The 16240-nt window shown below is 51.6% G+C and overlaps 8 protein-coding genes across 8 annotated transcripts; 3 read left to right on the top strand and 5 right to left on the bottom strand.

Annotated features, from left to right (window-relative positions):
- Window positions 1-144: 144 nt before the first annotated feature.
- On the bottom strand, window positions 145-1725 carry PV05_10076 (uncharacterized protein; the record flags this gene model as incomplete). The annotated part of the gene is made up of 2 exons (XM_013456473.1): window positions 145-1187; window positions 1252-1725. 2 exons carry the CDS (start codon window positions 1723-1725, stop codon window positions 345-347), a joined length of 1317 nt encoding a protein of 438 aa, XP_013311927.1. The 3' UTR covers window positions 145-344.
- Window positions 1726-2563: 838 nt separating this feature from the next.
- Window positions 2564-4488, top strand: PV05_10075 (uncharacterized protein). The gene is made up of 2 exons (XM_013456472.1): window positions 2564-3067; window positions 3118-4488. Exons 1-2 carry the CDS (start codon window positions 2648-2650, stop codon window positions 4126-4128), a joined length of 1431 nt encoding a protein of 476 aa, XP_013311926.1. The 5' UTR covers window positions 2564-2647; the 3' UTR covers window positions 4129-4488.
- Window positions 4489-4686: 198 nt separating this feature from the next.
- On the top strand, window positions 4687-6176 carry PV05_10074 (uncharacterized protein). The gene has a single exon (XM_013456471.1). It carries the CDS (start codon window positions 4704-4706, stop codon window positions 6060-6062), a length of 1359 nt encoding a protein of 452 aa, XP_013311925.1. The 5' UTR covers window positions 4687-4703; the 3' UTR covers window positions 6063-6176.
- Window positions 6177-6287: 111 nt separating this feature from the next.
- Window positions 6288-10647, top strand: PV05_10073 (uncharacterized protein). The gene has a single exon (XM_013456470.1). The coding sequence runs from the start codon at window positions 6496-6498 to the stop codon at window positions 10354-10356; it is 3861 nt and encodes a 1286-aa protein (XP_013311924.1). The 5' UTR covers window positions 6288-6495; the 3' UTR covers window positions 10357-10647.
- Window positions 10648-11189: 542 nt separating this feature from the next.
- On the bottom strand, window positions 11190-11687 carry PV05_10072 (uncharacterized protein; the record flags this gene model as incomplete). Its single annotated transcript, XM_013456469.1, has 1 exon — window positions 11190-11687. The coding sequence occupies one exon, from the start codon at window positions 11685-11687 to the stop codon at window positions 11190-11192; it is 498 nt and encodes a 165-aa protein (XP_013311923.1).
- Window positions 11678-12112, bottom strand: PV05_10071 (uncharacterized protein; the record flags this gene model as incomplete). The annotated part of the gene is made up of 1 exon (XM_013456468.1): window positions 11678-12112. The coding sequence occupies one exon, from the start codon at window positions 12110-12112 to the stop codon at window positions 11678-11680; it is 435 nt and encodes a 144-aa protein (XP_013311922.1).
- Window positions 12113-14480: 2368 nt separating this feature from the next.
- On the bottom strand, window positions 14481-15212 carry PV05_10070 (uncharacterized protein; the record flags this gene model as incomplete). The annotated part of the gene is made up of 1 exon (XM_013456467.1): window positions 14481-15212. The coding sequence occupies one exon, from the start codon at window positions 15210-15212 to the stop codon at window positions 14481-14483; it is 732 nt and encodes a 243-aa protein (XP_013311921.1).
- A 325-nt stretch (window positions 15213-15537) lies between these two features.
- Window positions 15538-16140, bottom strand: PV05_10069 (uncharacterized protein; the record flags this gene model as incomplete). Its single annotated transcript, XM_013456466.1, has 3 exons — window positions 15538-15868; window positions 15961-16051; window positions 16101-16140. The coding sequence occupies 3 exons, from the start codon at window positions 16138-16140 to the stop codon at window positions 15538-15540; spliced, it is 462 nt and encodes a 153-aa protein (XP_013311920.1).
- Between the last annotated feature and the right edge of the window lie 100 nt (window positions 16141-16240).

Here is a 16240-nt window from a genome sequence, read left to right as displayed (position 1 = left end):
GAAGAGGCACGAGGGACGCCTGATCATCCGCATTCATTATGAAACAAGGGGCCATTGAGCGCCACAATGTCGTTTCAAGACATCCGTCTGCGTGATAAATGTGATAGATGGAAGAAACACGAAGGAGTGGTCATGTTTCTCAGTCAGATGGGAAAAAGGTGGTACTCGTCCAGGTATCTAGGTAAGCACAAGCTTGGCCAAGCCTAGAAGTCCAAAGTTGCCTGAAGCATATCCTCGACGTCGCCAACGTAGACATTTTTGAGGTATCAGACTTTCTCCCCGACCATCATAACAAAGTAGATATCTTGAACATGACGCATCAATATTGATGCACTCGAGGGAGCCTAAGCAGCTTTGATACCCTGCTTCCACACTCCGACAATACCATCACCTTCCCACAGAGCATCCAGCTTCTCACTGACATTGCCTTTCACAAGAACGAGATCAGCTCTCTTGCCCTCGGCAACGACTCCTCGATCACTAAACCCAAATCGTTTCGCAGAGACTGCCGTCGCCGAACTCAGCGCTTCGGTCACGGTCATGCCGCATTTCTCGATATACAACAGCATCTCCATCCACAAGCTGGGTCCGATTCCAGTGCCTTTCAGTCCCGCCACAGCATCAGTCCCAGCGACAACATCGATACCTTCCTGCCTGAGTTTCTTCACAGTCTCGAATGCGTACTCAAGCTTGGCTGCCGCGTCTTTCGAGTTCAGGCTCTCTTTCATGTTCTGCAAGGTAAAGTCGTCCACGACCTTCCTCCGGCTCGCAATTTGGGCGAACTTGTCCCGCCAGTCCTGCAGCTCGTCCGTCAAGCTGGCCAGCACCGTCAAAGTCGGGATGACAAAAGCATTGTTCTGCTTGTAGAGATCGATAATGCTCCGTGGTGGAGGCTGGTCAACGAAAGTGTGCGTCAGACCGTCTGCACCGGCTTTGAGGACGACTTCGGTCATATCGACACTTAGTGCGTGACCAACGACAGGCAAACCAGCAGCGTGACCAGCTTTTACCACGGCGGTCTGGAGCTCAAGTGTGGCTACAGGAATAGCACCGGTGGGCATGGCAAGGGAACAGCAGTTTTCTTGCATGAGCTTGATGTAGTCCGCACCTTGTACTTTGTGGCTCTTGACAAAGTCCTCGGCAGTGTCAATCGTTACATTTGGCCATGTTGAGACGTATGCCTTGAGCTGTAATCGGTGAGCAAGTTCTCCGACCAGTCAAGTCTCGCTGCGGATCCAAGGCCAGTCTTACCTCTTCTGTAGGATCGTGGCCCAGCACAATAGGTTTCGGCCATCCGCCCTCGATTGTCGCTCCATAGAGCGAGCTTTTGAGATCGGACATGGTCACCGTCCCATTGGATTTTCTGGCCTGGGCTAGCTCCTCGGCAATAACCTTGCGGTGCTTGATCACGGTTGCCGGATCGGAGTGCATATCGCACACCGTGGTAACACCACATCTCAGAGGGGCCCGTAAGAGACCAGACTCATCTGCCCCAGGAGGAAGATGGAGGCCATGGACGTGCATATGCGATTCAATGAGTCCTGGCAGAAGAGTGTGGCCTTCGCCGTCAATGACCGTAGCATCTGAAGGGAATCGTGAGCTGGTGATGGAAGATGTCGATACGGAGGTTATAATGCCGTTCTCCGGGTCAAATGTGACTGTGGCATTGGGATGAGTCGAGGTGCCGTCAAAGAGGACGACAGAATGTATGATTGTTGGTCCCATTTTGGAAGCCGGATGGGAAGTCAATGACCGAACACTGAAATTTATAAAATTCTTGACCAAGAAGAAGTGCCAGCCTCGCTGTAAGATTATGAATAGTGGTCGGTGTAGATGTCCAACAAGGGATGATGCGGGGGATGTTGGCTATTTCGGTATCGCCCAGTCACCTAGGAATTGTGGAGGCGGGGCACGTTGCCTGAAGACGAGGCCAGTTCGTAACCAAGTAAGCAGGGCAGTAATCGGAAATATCGTGCCAGCTGCACAGCGAATCTGTACTTCATAGACATGTGCCTGAGGAATTTCCAGACGACGTGTTCAGCGATGGGCCGTGCAACTGTCACCGTCACAGAGTGATCGGAACCGAAAATCATTGGGCGAATCGACTTGCGGGATAGACGGGATGGCTGATACAGCTCACAGGCCTCAAGGGATGTTCGAGGTCAGCAGTCACATCAGAATATACGCTCTGGACAAATATGAAGCATCAGTCGATGAGGACCCGGAAGTATCCATCTGTGCAAGCATCACCAAGCAATGGGGTATCAAGACTGCGGAGTTGTGAGCTTTAGGCTGGCCAAGCCTTTTATATGGGCTGCGAAGGGATTGAAAACTATGCAGTCGGGAAATGAATACAATAGTCTGGGAATGTGAAGCATTCTATTCCGTTCTATTCATCTCTGGGTATTCAACAACATGCAGGACGAAGCCGCGGCGAGGTCCCTGATAAAAGCTAGCACGTGATAGATAAGATAAGACTAGGTTTTTCGGCTGACCTGCTATTCCGGACAGAATCTCCTGGACCTGGGTCAACCCTGTGGGCTTCGCAGTCCTCGCTGTGGTGCTTCTTGTAGAGCAGGTTCTCTTCTATCTCTTTAAAAGTCCGCTAGACACCGTACTGTGAGGCAGCCTTGTCGTCCACTTGGAGATGGCATACTCACCGTCGCCAACGCCGCCCCTTACGGGTCCTGACGCTTCCCTCTACCCACACCGTCGCTCACCTACTCCTCCAGCGCAGCCTCTGTCGAAAAGAGACAAACGAAGAAATCAACATGTTGCTCACCAGCAGGAGCTCTACAATGATCTTGCTTCCAACCGTGAACAGCACTATCGCGAACAGCTCATTGCCCTCCAGACTGACATGAGCCTCATTTCCCAAGCTGATCCCTATGACCCTGAACCTCTTGAGGACTCACCAGAAGAGATTGCAAGAATCGCAGAGTTGGCTGCATCTGGAACACCATATCAGTCACAAATGTCGTCATTGGCTGGCAAATGGTATGCCGAATTCGTCCACGAGGTCAATGATGCCAAAGAAGCAAAAGAGCTGGCTCTAATACAACTCATGGTACGCATGCGAGTGGAAACTGCAAAGCTCGAGCTCTAACATGGCCATAGAACAATCATAATGCACGCTTGGAAAGGCTAAAATACGAATGCGACTACCGGCTGCACCTTGCAGCTGAGGAGTGCGAACACATGACCTCGACTCTTCGTGAACGGCTTTTTCAGTCGCTCTCGAACAAGAGACAGCGGCTGATGAAAGAGAAAGAGCAGCTCGATATTGCCGATACCAACGCCCTTCTTCTTCACCCCAGTCAGTTCAGCATTACCAACCCTGCAAGTCCCGGAGGAAACCACACAAGTCGTAAGACAAGGTTTACAAGACATCGAGAGCAAGAAGATTTGAATGGAGTTGAGATGAACAAACGAAAGCGCAAGCTTGCAGACGAAGATGTTGGTTCGCCCTCACGGAACGGGTTGTCTACTCCTGCGGATCGCAGCCGGGGAGCAATGTCAAACCAAACCGCGCCCCTCTACTCCATCCACTCCTTGTTCACCGACAAAGAACTCAACTTTCAGTCTCATCAAGCGCAGATTGCAGCTCGCCACTTCTTCACCACGTCACGTAAAGAAGGCGAGACAAGCAATACGAGGAGGCGGGGCAAGTACGAAGATGATAAGCGAGCTGGTTCTGTAGACAGTAGATCGTCAGATGAGGAAGAGCTTGAAGCACCAGAAATGGATCGATCAGCCAGCCAGAACGTGCACATCACGCGCTCGACCAGAACAATTGGTGGTATGAGTGGCTTGAATGCGCTCAGCGACCTGGCTGAGAAAGCCGCGACCCGTCCAGCGTTGCCTTATGCCACACTTCATACACATCAGGGCAGACAAGGGACATTCCTGCCGCAGCCGAGTCGTCTGCTGGCCGAGGAACTTGAGGAAGATTTGTTGAAGTTTGCACAAATTGAGTCTCAACCCCGGGGTCAAGTGGACAAGAAAGCTATCGAAGAAGCACTCAAACCTCTCTCCGAGTCACGAAGCAACTTGGCACCAGACTGGCCAGTGTATCTGGATGTTCATTTGGTGGATGTAGACCCAAGGAAGACGGCGGGAGTTTCATGAGGCTGAAGTGAACTGCATCGGGTGACAAGCGACGAACTGCCACGATATACGGTGTACAATTGTGGTCGGAGCTCAGAATAGCTTGGAGTATGGAGTATTGCCGATTTGCCGGCAGAACCAGATCACAGTGGGACATTTCCTTTCGAGGGGCTTTACAGATGGCCAGTAGGCTTGCATTGGATCGTTGGCTCAAGGAGGAAAGATGCCGGTGTTTCCCAAGCGATCACATGGATCAACAGCTCAGACCGATGTACTTGTACAAGGATCACGAAGGATACTTCAAACTCGTACGGAGCTACTCGTAGTGTATTAGTAGTAGGTCTTTCTGGTGGACGTCACACGGTGTCATCGAGATCGACAGGGCCTTGTACTTGTATCTTTCGGGCTGTTTCTCCTCCTCCCCCAAACTCCTTCCTGCCGCCTCCCCGCACTTTACAAATGCTTCAACCTCTCGCAAAGGCTGGTCCTGCATCCACACAAAGCCCTGGTTGTTGCTGGTACGGCTGATCCACAGTAGCATCATCTCACCTCTTTTGCATCTCCGCTGGCGTCGGCCAGAGAGTGGTAGCTTTCTCATGAATGTAACCTGCCCACGCAACAGTGGTAGTACAAGGTATAAGTTGTTGTCTTGTGCCGCTTCCCACACGTCGCAAATCTACAGTGCTGCCGGTTCCTACACGTGGCAGTTCGTGCTTGTAATTACGGCAAAGATGTGGTCGGCGATTACTCAAGTGCTCCTTGCCTCAAGCGTTGTCCTGCCTGCCTTGTGCCAGAACAGCTCTACAACTTCGAACTTGACCGCTCCAGTCAATCCTTTCACCGTTTACACTCTGACTGCAGAAAACATCACTGCCAAATTCATTCCGTATGGTGCTCGGCTCACCTCCCTGCTCGTGCAAGACCGTGATGGCAACTACCAGGATGTCGCTGTGGGATACGACGACCCTACTCGATATCTCAGAGACACGGAAACAAATCACACCTACTTTGGTCCCGTAGTTGGACGCTACGCCAACCGTATCAAGAACAGCACATTCACTCTCAATGGTCAGACTTATCATATACCCGCGAACGAACACGCGGGTGCCGACACCCTTCACGGTGGTACTGTCGGATATGATCAGCGGAATTGGACCGTCGTTACCGCTTCAGAGTCAAGCATCACGTTCAGTCTGCTCGATACAGGCTTCCAGGGATTTCCCGGCACTGTCTTGACCACGGCCACCTTCTCGCTGTCGAGCTATCCTAGTGGGCCGCAAGGGCAGATGCGTCCACGGTTGACAAGCAATATGGTGTCATCTGCGCTGGACCAGGAGACGCCCATCATGTTGGCCAACCATATATATTGGAATCTGAACGCGTTCAAGCGGTCCACGATCCTCAATGATACCACTTTGTGGATGCCGTACGCAGACCGGTACATTCTTATCGACTCAATCGAAATTCCAACAGGTGCCCTGGGGTCTGTGTCAGATTTACCGAACTTAGACTTCACGACGCCCAAGCTTGTGGGCAACGCGATCAGCAATGCCACCGGAGTCTGTGGCGCAGGATGCACGGGAGTTGATAACGCTTTCATCCTCGACAGACCGGCCAATGCAGGCCCGACATCTTCCAACTATCCCGTACTGTCTTTGTGGTCCGACACCACTGGCATACAAATGGATGTCTCCACCAACCAGCAAGGTCTGCAGATATACACATGCAATGGTCAGAATGGCACAATACCGGTCAAGCAGAGCCAGCAGCAGAGGAACAACGGTACCTCCGATGCTGCCAAGTTTGTCAACAAGTATGGTTGTATGGTCATCGAGACCCAGGCTTGGATTGATGGTATCAATCACCCCGAATGGGGTGTCAATGACTATGAGATTTTTGGTCCCACGACTGGTCCAGCGATCAACTATGCAACTTATGATTTCTCAACATTTTGAGAGTCAGTCGGTGGCCGGCAAAGGTAAAGAGAACGTGCAGAGGGCAAAATGTGGTTGTCTGACATAATATTTGGGGAAGATCTCATAGTAGAGTAATGCAAAACTATCAAATAATGAGTGTCAGACGATAAGGAATTTCTATCCTCAATTACACTTCTTGACCAATCAGAAGCGTTTTGGTCGATGTCATAGTAAACAAACACGCAGAAGAAGCGAGCCAGAGCAGGCATATGCTGTTAGAGGACCAGTGAAGAAAAAAGAGCCACAAGTAGAGGATCCTTGTACTGCCCAGACCGATTTTCAGGCTTCTACGGGCTCACAATTGAGGATTCCAAGCGTGTTCGAAGGCAGTGAAGCAATTGACGCATGGCTTGAACATGTGGATGCAGTCCGAGCATACCACCAAATTTCCACTCAGGCTCCTTCCATCACAATGCCACGATCCCCTTCGGTTCTTGCGTCCTACCGAGACGACGAACTCAGTTCTCCTGACCCGCTTGCGACTTCATTTACTGACGAAGCCAATGAGAAATATGTCGCACGCCCAAGTCGACTATCCTCACCAAGCAAGACGAGCGCAGCCGCATTGAAAACCACAAGGAGGATTTCGAGCGCGGCCTTTTCATCTTCTCCGTTTCGTACAGTATCCGAACAGAACTTGAGTCCTTGGAAGATCAGAGTCACAGTAGAGGCTGCGCCAGAAGATTCCGAGCTCGAAGGCGCCGCGCCGAGGATAATGGCCCGTACAATCAAGATACCATTGAGACCGGATTCATCGCCGACGAACAAACCCTCCTCGAGAGGAAGGACAGGGACTTCGACAGGCTCAGAGAAGAACAAGCGAAGTGGGACACCTGTACGAGGAGGAAGAAACAGCAGTCGGTCGCGAAGACAGAGTGTGACAGACCTGAATGCCAGACCTTTGGGAGATGATGCAGAAGAGGACGACTGGCTCAAGCAGAAGAAATCTCCACGCAAGAAGAGGAATGCATCACGCAGCGGAAAGCAGAGTGGTTCGGAAGTAGCAGGCTCATCTCCAGCCAAAGCGACAAGAAAGACCGCTGTCGCGGGTTTCGATGTGCGACAAGATACGGATGCTGAAGATGTCGACGAGTGTGTCCAGCAAGTACAAGCCACACCAGATATTGACTCTCCAGAATTGCGCAGCATCGACCTGAATAGAGTCTCTGTCCGACCGCGAGCACCATCAACAAGGTCAAAGGCAGGGGATGACAATTCTGACGGAAATCTCGATCAGCAGCTCCGACTTTCCAAGATTGCGACACAGAAGGGAACGGAAACACGCAAGGTCTCCGCTAACAGCGCACTAAGTTATCCAACACCTTCTCCTTCCTCATCATTTCATGGCGATTATGATGATGTGGGACATGCTCTCGAGCAAGATACTGGAACTCTATTTGGAGGCGAAACCTTCGACACGGTATTAGAGAGCGAAGGCTTTACAATGATAGACCTGGATACGTTGCCATCGGCCAGACAATATCGCAGCGCTCCCGTGGATGCGGAAGAGAGCAAATTGGCAGACCCTATGCAGGTATCTACTACTGAAAACGATGAAGTACCCGACAAATTGGGGCGAATGGACGCCGGCCCTGTCGAAGCTTCCCGGTTGTCCCAGCAAGAGGCCGATGTCAGCTATCCCGCTCTCAATGTCGAGGAGAGTGATATTTCCAGCACAGTGCCATCCTCTCCGCCAGTTGTGGAAGGTCAAAAGAACTTACTTCAACTGCCTTCTTCGTCGTCAACAGGTATTCGAAAGGTAACGCCACAGCCTTATTCTTCTCCGAAGCTACCTTCACCACCACGACACGTGGTACAAAGATCTTCCAATCATCGACATCGTGGTTCCGCTTCTGCATTGTTTGCAGGCATTGCTTTGCAGGAAGTGGTGTCACCCGAGCATGCCAGCCGTAACGTCACGTCTAAGCAGACACTCGACTCTTCAAGCGGAGGCACTGGGGCCCAACATGACCATATGTTTGAGGGCTTCGACTCTGGCACGAAACGTGAATTGAGGGCCGGGCTTCGCTTCGGGGAAGAATTAGCAAAGCGACAGTCTTCCGATGCGGCTATCAGAGCAGCTCCAGCAGGCTCCGGTACGTGTGCTGCAGACAATCTCCGGCGCCTGAGCATCTCGGCAGAATCTCATTTGCATACGTTGGTCAGACCTCAACCCGTCACTCAGGTCTGGAGAGGCGAGAATGTGGTTCAACGCACTCCCGTACATACCTCGAGTAGCACAGAGTCGCGGTCGAAAGGAACAAGCAGAGACATGATCCAGACGCCTCAAACCCAGGTGTCAACACAGAGAGATCCAGCAATACTCGACACAATGGCTCGACGCGAACGTGAATGGCAGCTCGAGAGGGAGGCAGTGTCAAGACAGATCCAGAACGCGAGCGAGAGCCAGGTTATTGTGATCGACAGCGATGACGAGTCCGGCATGTCAGACCATGCACAGCAAGTCGGTCCAGTGTTTGATATGGATCAGGACATTGGAGGTGACGAGGAAGAGGACATCTGGCTCGCAGAAGCTAAGAATCCTTCCAGTCCGCCACATGATAATAAAGCGCCTTCACGACCTGGGGGTGACAGTCTCTTTACGCCAACCGAACATCTGAAGCAGGCGGAACGAGCGAAGGAGTTCATGGAGAAGCCTCGACGAAGCCTGATCCCGAGTCCCTGGAGAAGAGGAGACGAAGTCACTCCGCCCCAGCCAGAGCACAGCACATTTCTGTCCACCAATGCAGATGAGATGAGTGGTCTGGGGTACTGGAAAGATACGGAGTCTGAGATCAAGTTCGGCGCTGGCGAGATTAAAAGACAGCAGCTGGGCCAGAGAAGAAGTAGTGGGACGTTCGACATCGACCTTATGCTCGGTACGCCAAGAAAGGAGGACGTTGATGATGAAGCTATGGAAGCAAATGGCGAGTCCGACGCGGACGCTGAACTAGAAGAATATCCAGATGACACAGCCCCCGCTGTGAAGACTCACGAGTCGAACACTACGCTGGGCGAGGGTGACCATTCAACAGCCCATTCGTTGACTGATGCCATCCATGCGCTCGGTCAACCATCATCGCCTGAACAACGGGTCCTGATCCCAGTCAATTTCAATGACTCCTTGATGTCCAGCGCAACATCACCACATCAAGCTTGTCATACTAGCTTCGAATCGCCACCGCTGGCCGAGCAGCTTGTATCATCTCCTCAACGCCCACCAACGCCACGTTCAGCCTTGAAAGGCTCACGGCAGAGTTTGGGTCAAGCTGTGGGACCGGAGAGACCTGACACACCGACGATGATCAGAAGAGTCGTCTTTAGCCAGCGATCAAGAGGCGTCGATATCGATGGCCTGGAAAGCAGCTTCAGCATGAGAACAGCCAGTGACGAGTCCACACTGGGTGAGGCAGGCTTGCAGTTACGTCGTGAGTTGCTGGCTCACGAAGATGAAATCGACCACGACCACGATCCTGCAATCGACGTTGTCCAATATGGGGCCAAAGAGGACTCACAGCACTCCATAAGCATAACGACCTCCTCGGAGCCGACACCGACACCGACACCTCCGGCTCAACAGCCAGGCGTAGGAGATAGAATTTGGGGTTCTGGACAAGCAGCCAGCAGCCAGCAGCGAGCCTCGTCATCTCCGATCAGTAACCTAGATGGCACGTCCAGTGAGTCGCAGCATCAACCTGAATCCCTGAGGTGGGAGAAGACGAAATCATCCATTCCCTCGTCCGGCAAACTTTCCAGCTCGACCAAGTACTCTCGGTCTTCCAATCCAAAATCCACCAAACTGCCCTCATACCTCCTTCAACCCTCCTATCCGTCCGATCCCTCGCGCTCGCCCTCCGCGCCTCTCGCACTCACTGGGTCATTTACAAACACACATTTCCGCACATTGCACATCCTATACCGCAAATCTCTGCGGCCTAAGTTCCACGCCCCAGCTCGCCATACTATTCGACCTGAGATCATGGCCTTACGGGGACGAGAAATGGACATCGACGAGACGGCCAACGGGATCGAAGAGCTGTTTACATGGACGATTGGTGATAGCGAGTGTGAGGTCCTCGAGCGGTTCATGCAGGAGGTGGAGTATAGCCATGGTTTCTACCTGGGACGCAGAGTGAGAGATGACAATACAGGGAGCAAGGAGATAAAGTGGGGATGGAGCGTCGACCAGCTTACAGAGTGGTTGTGTCGGATCGTTGTAGGTGAGGTGGTCAGGGAGGAAGAGCGGAAAGGAAAAGCGTGGGGGAGTGATTGATTGCTTGCTTGTTTGTTCAAGTTCTATACCCAAGACGTGTCAGTGAGGAGCGCCGGAGTACGTACTGTGTGATATTCCCATATGAGTTTTTACATTGGTTGCGTGGTGTGAGTGAGCGAGCGAGTTTCAGATGGCAAATTTCTCCTCCGTATTGGGTTGAAAGGCGAAGATTCATCCGAATTACGGAGTACACAGTACATAGTCAATGGATAGGGTTTGGGTAGGGCCGGGGTGCGAATAGAAGATACCTTTACCATCCACACAACAGATGACCCACCGAGATTCGCCAATGCCGCGCCCGAAAGGAAAGGATTGCTCGGTGCTGGTGGAGGAAATAGAAAAGGAGGAGGACGAGCATCACCAAGGGCACACCATGTTGTGGCAATCGAAAGGGCAGATATCTACCTATGTGGTAGATGGCTGAGGGAAAACTCCTGGGAAAAAACAAGAAAGTACGGCCACGATATTCTCGTGGAGATCAGTACGAGTAATCAGAAAAGCATCGGGTGGTTGAAAAATAGAGAGAAGGCAAGAAGGCAAGGAAGAATACTCCATCTGATGCATTGGAATATCAGATGGCAACCTTGGACCCAATGGGTACGGCATTTCGCGAGGTGTGGTGCCATTGGTGCGCTACCATAGTAAGTAATGTGGTCAAGGCTGCCGTGGTCCTTTAGGGAACAATTCCGACGATAGCTACGTTACGTTAGACAGTCCGCGGAGGGCAATGAAGAAGAGCAATGTAGAAGAGCAGTCTAGTCAGTCGGTGAATTCATGATTCATTCGATCTCCGCATGTACTGTAAAGAAGTCTGCCTTCGTGTGTTGAAAATCTTACATAGCACGGGGTAGGGTTGACCAAGTCGGCACGACTCCTGCAACGCTTTGAAGCCCCTGCACCACGACTTCTAGCTGCTCGCTAGCTTTCAACTGGTTCCTGCACTCACACACTCCCCAAATATCTGCAAGCTGAGGCTTGAGGTTCAGCAGCACCCACAAGTGGAGGATAGTGAGCACCCAGAAAGTATTCCGTCTGGGCCGTGTTCCATTCGTATTTCGGAAACATATCCGGAGTTCGTATGTACTGGATATTTTCAATTCAAGCGTTGCAGGAATCGGTACACCTTGAGTGTAAAGGAGGCATATCTCGAAGTTTGGTGGAAGAAGACCGAAAATTTTGAAGTGTGCATTGCATCGCTTGCTCGGAATAACTCGGACATTAAAAACATGGTCTATGTTCATGCTCATGTGGTTGCATATCGCCATGAATCGTTGGTTCAGCTCGACGTCGTGATTTGAAGGTCCAAGATTGGTATTGACAATCATCCGCATTTCGCAGACATCATGTTCTGGGGTGGCGCTACCGTATAGTAGCCATCTCCAGCTTTGCCAGGAACAGTGCCACTGTAGCCATCGTTACCGAGGAAGGTGCATGGTCCGTCACCGGCGACGACACCGATCTGGTCAATTGTGACGCCGTTGCAAGGACCCTCGGCATAAGCTGGTAAACCAAGACATATGATAGCGCCCAGATCATACCAATTGCCGTCGACGGGGACCCACATGCCGTATGTTTGAGATGCTCCGACCATGACAACGTTGGTAGGCCAGTCGCTGTCGGTAGCAAATGCGTCGTTGGTAAGAGGGGATCTGGCCTTGATGAAGCTAGGGTTGAGAGATTTTCGGACGATTGGTGTTGCCGAAGCAAGCTCGAGCAATGAGAAGATCCAGAAGGAGAAGAAAATGAGAAAGTACATGTTGTCGGCTTAAGGAACAGTCAGTGTCGCGTGCAATAGATCGACAGATACGGAGTAAGACTGGAGAACTCACAGTGATGGAGAAGATGGCTCTTGTGTTGAATTGATATCTCTGCCCTTTCAGATACAAGTCTGTATCGAATCGAAATGCTTTTGGGTCGCTGGCGAAGCACTGGTATATTTCAAGACCCAGTGGATGCTCTTATACAAGTTGGAGCTGAAGTCACCTGAAAACGAGGGTCGCTGCCGAAGGCTGTGTGACGTGTTGCTCCAGTGACTTGCCCAGTTTCAGGTTGATTCCAGTGAATTTCCGTTTCAACGAGTGACTGGTGAATTGAGATTGAAGGACAAGCCCTCTAGCCAGTTAATTGCCTCTGACAAGGCCGAGACTTTATAATAACGAACGTGAGTTCAGTGAATATCCACAAGAAGGTCAAGTGAAGCTGTAGGAGCCTGGACGAAAGTTCAAGGCGTCTAAAGAAGGGCCGTGGGTGAACTAAATGCAAAATGAAGTTTGAGACCGGCTAGTTAGAAAATGCCAATTGACCCGTGGCGTGTCGGTGTTGCCAAAGATGGAGCTAGCGCCACACCAAATGGAAGGGCTCAAGTTCTACAGTAGGCTAGTCGGCCAGGCTCAAAGGATGAAGCTTAGAAACGTTGTGCTGACCGAGTGTCTTTGAGAATGTGTGCTCAAGAAGGCGACTGCTGTTGGTCAATGCAGATCTTGCACCTACGCGGACGCCCGTGAGGTGGCGGCAAAGCAGATCGATAGAAGTCTTCTTTAGAGTGACGATGAGCCACTCAGGTGCAGTGCTGGCTTGAGCGGCAAGTGTTGATGTCTCGAGCTTGGGATGGAGAAGTGAACTGGGTGGACCCGGTACGGGAGCTCGAGAAGACCAGTGGACTGATGGCTGATGGCCTTTTTCCGTGGCCTATCCATTCGTTCGAGGTTGGGTTGGTCCCTGTGGGCAGCCGCTTAGTTTGTCGTGGGCGTCGTGGCTTGTCTTAGAAATCTTGCGAGCCATCTTCAGAGTCGGTCTTGATCCAAAGAACAGAGGATGGGGTGACGCAGTCGGATGCAAGCGATTCGGTTTGGCCCTCGGACATCCTGGTAAAGGTGGACCTCATCATCCTTGCCGATGGAACATGACGGGCTGGCTAGACCTTGATGTGCTCCTAGTACCTCGTACTACGTTAGAACGTGGCGCTGAGGTTGAGCCTATCGAGGGCCGAACGGTTGACGCTAGGTGCATCTTGCCCGCTTGCAGGATGCATATGTTGGGGGCGACTGGGAGCAGGACGTCCGTCCAACCATTCGACTGCCCGTGCGAACGGGGATACAGTTTGTCAACATGTGCAGTCCAGGCAATGCAAAACAAGACAGATGAAGCAGTGTATAGTCCCTGCAAGTGCGATCGTCGTCTGGGAGAAGCACACCAGCACGACGCCTATCTTGGGGCATCGATAAGGTGGTCAATCAGTGGACCTGTGCACAGTTCGCTTCCCCGCCGTAGTCGCCATTAGATGCCAACTCGATAGACACCATCCAGGGCCATTACGTAGCGGACGGGTACCTCCACTGTTCCCGAAAGTCCGACGAGGGAACGAAGCTTTTGCGCCGCTGCCTGAACCTGCTCTGAGCTTCAATGCTACCGGAAGGTGATGATGCTCCAGTTGGTGGGAATGCAACCTCTTTCGACATAATAAATATCAATAATCGGTACGAGTAGATATATTGAAATAGCCATCCGTAGCATTCCAGCTCCGTCTGCAGAAAACGCACTCAGCTCTGTGCCGTGGATTGGCCCTGCATGTGTCAGTGCCCTGCAGCATTGGTTCGCTCGAGACCAGCCATTAGTTAGTTAGTTTGCAGGGTAAGCTCATATTCGGTGACTCGTTCGTCCTACCTCCGACGATGCATATCTGTGATATATGAAGATAGGTGAACACGAGCCCTCAGTCGAGCCATAGCTAACGGCCGTGTGCTTGACCTTGCAGCTTCCCGTGCAAGATGCGGTTCTCGATGGACGAAGTGGTCTCACGCTCGACAGTATTATCCGCATCATCTGCCACGTACTCAAGCCATATATATGGAGCTGGTCTGCGCCTGTCAGGAGGCTTGAATGCTTGAATGTAGCATGTTGTTGAACATTATCGACTTCGTTCCAGCCCCATTGCACCTGAAAGCGATATTGTCATAGCATTTATGTATGTATGTCCACAGACAGCCAGCCCTAGACGTCCATCCACACAATGCTGTCTCCGGGCTGCTCGCCGGCAACCTTTAAAGCGTGTCGACCAGTTGTCTTCACCTTGACTGCAGATTCTCACGCTGGCTACCTCCTAGATATGTATGTCATCCTGCCTGCTAAGACAACACGTGCACTTCGTAGAAAGTGTTGTGAAGGATGCACCACATTAGTATGCTGCAAGAAGGTATCCATTCCCGTGCTCCTGTTCCACCTCCTGAGATGCTCTCTGATGTGTAGGGCATTGTCTTGAAAGGTGGTATCTCCATGTATCTTTCGAGTCCAATCCTGCCGTGGTTCGGGTCCGGGTGGTTGTCTCGGTACTGTCTTGAATGAGGAGGAATCTGCCAGGTGTGGCTGCTGTTTTGTGTGATGAAGTATCTTGTGGACATGCTCTGGTATGTGCTGTACGGCAGCTCTTGCTGGTCCATCGCCATGTTGGAATCTTCACCTTCAAGTGGGGGAGTGGTGTTGTCGACTGGTGGATTCCGAACGGGCCCAGAGAAGACGTTCCACTGCTCCTGAGGCTGCATGCCGTGTGAAGAAGGGAGCGCATTGTTGCAGAGCGCCCGAGCCGTCACTTCGACCATGTGAGACACTTCGCATTTGGAAAAGGTATACTCTTCGTCGTCAGCACTTTCAAGAAAGGTTTTGAGCTGTTGATTCATCAGATGACGGCCTGGGTTGACGAAACACCGAGGAAGGTGGTCTTCGCGGGTTTCAGCCACAGGACAGCAGAAGAGTTTCGGTCGGTGTGACAGAGGAGGACCTGCAAAGGGTACTCGATCTCTGCGGTAGCACTTTTCAGTGTCTCTATTGACGGCCTGCCGGTTTCTGCCTGCGTGCGCCATTCTGGGTATTGTTTGATAAGCTGCAGGATGGCAACGAGTGACTGTTAAAACAAATCAGTTCACAAGTCGACAAAGAAAATTCAAAGAAGGCGCGGGCTACTCACCGAGATGTGACTCGCAGTGATGAGGTGGAAGGGATGGTGAGATAGGTAGATTTTCAGTTGAGGGTCGCGGCTGCCTCCTCCAACAATTGCAGCAAAGATGTGTATGCGATGCTCTGGCTAACAGAGCAAGAAACCACGACGTGCCTCTAATTTGTCCTTGCAATTGTACAAGACGGAGATGGATTTTGCCGCAAATCCTCGCCCTGCCGACATGAGATATGCTATCCGTCACGCAGTGTTTGCATCCTAGAGGCATCGACAAGTCTACGAATATGGCTAGTTTTGAACAACTTGAATGTTATTCTTTTTCTGCATCTGAAGGTTAGCGAGTGCAGCAAAGATCGAGGAGGGATGCTTGCCTTCCACTTGTCCATCTCATCTTGCTTGCCCTTGTACTGTTTCACCAGCTCTTCCAGAACCTGTTTCAGACCATCTGAGTTCGTGTTGAGCGCAGGCAGCACATCTTTGACAGTCCTCTCCACAAGCACACCGTTGATGAGCCTGAAGCATTTGCGATCTTCTGGTAACGGCTGCAAGGTCTCTGTGACCAGCCTACGCCATTGTCAGCGACGCCTCTTTCAATCCGGCCAACATCATCCCAAAAGTGTGAATCGACACTTCGCCCGGTCCAAGGTGCAACGTACTTGTGTTCCTCTACCTCTTGCTCGATCTCACCGACCTTCTGTGCCAGTGATTGGAGGGCAGTTTTGTAGTTGTTGTACTGTGCCTGGAGATCTAGTACAAAGTCAACAAGTTACCACCAAATATGAGCCGGACGGCGTACCTTGTTGTTTCCGGGCAGCTACGTCCTGATTAGATGCCATCTTGTCTGACAATGAATCCCTGCTCGTCCTCTTCAGTCGCAGACTGCGGAATTGTCGTTTGGTGTAGAAGATCAAGGCTTCCGCGTAAACTGCGGCGAAA

Source organism: Exophiala xenobiotica (assembly GCF_000835505.1).
Source record: "Exophiala xenobiotica strain CBS 118157 unplaced genomic scaffold supercont1.6, whole genome shotgun sequence".
Lineage (NCBI taxonomy): Eukaryota > Fungi > Ascomycota > Eurotiomycetes > Chaetothyriales > Herpotrichiellaceae > Exophiala > Exophiala xenobiotica.
This window is presented reverse-complemented; position numbering and strand designations above follow the sequence as displayed.

Coding starts and splice junctions, on each gene's coding strand:
- PV05_10075 (XM_013456472.1), top strand. CDS start 2,648: ATGGCATACTCACCGTCGCCAACGCCGCCCCTTACGGGTCCTGACGCT. Junction 3,068..3,117: donor TGGCTCTAATACAACTCATG/GTACGCATGCGA, acceptor ACATGGCCATAG/AACAATCATAATGCACGCTT.
- PV05_10074 (XM_013456471.1), top strand. CDS start 4,704: ATGAATGTAACCTGCCCACGCAACAGTGGTAGTACAAGGTATAAGTTG.
- PV05_10073 (XM_013456470.1), top strand. CDS start 6,496: ATGCCACGATCCCCTTCGGTTCTTGCGTCCTACCGAGACGACGAACTC.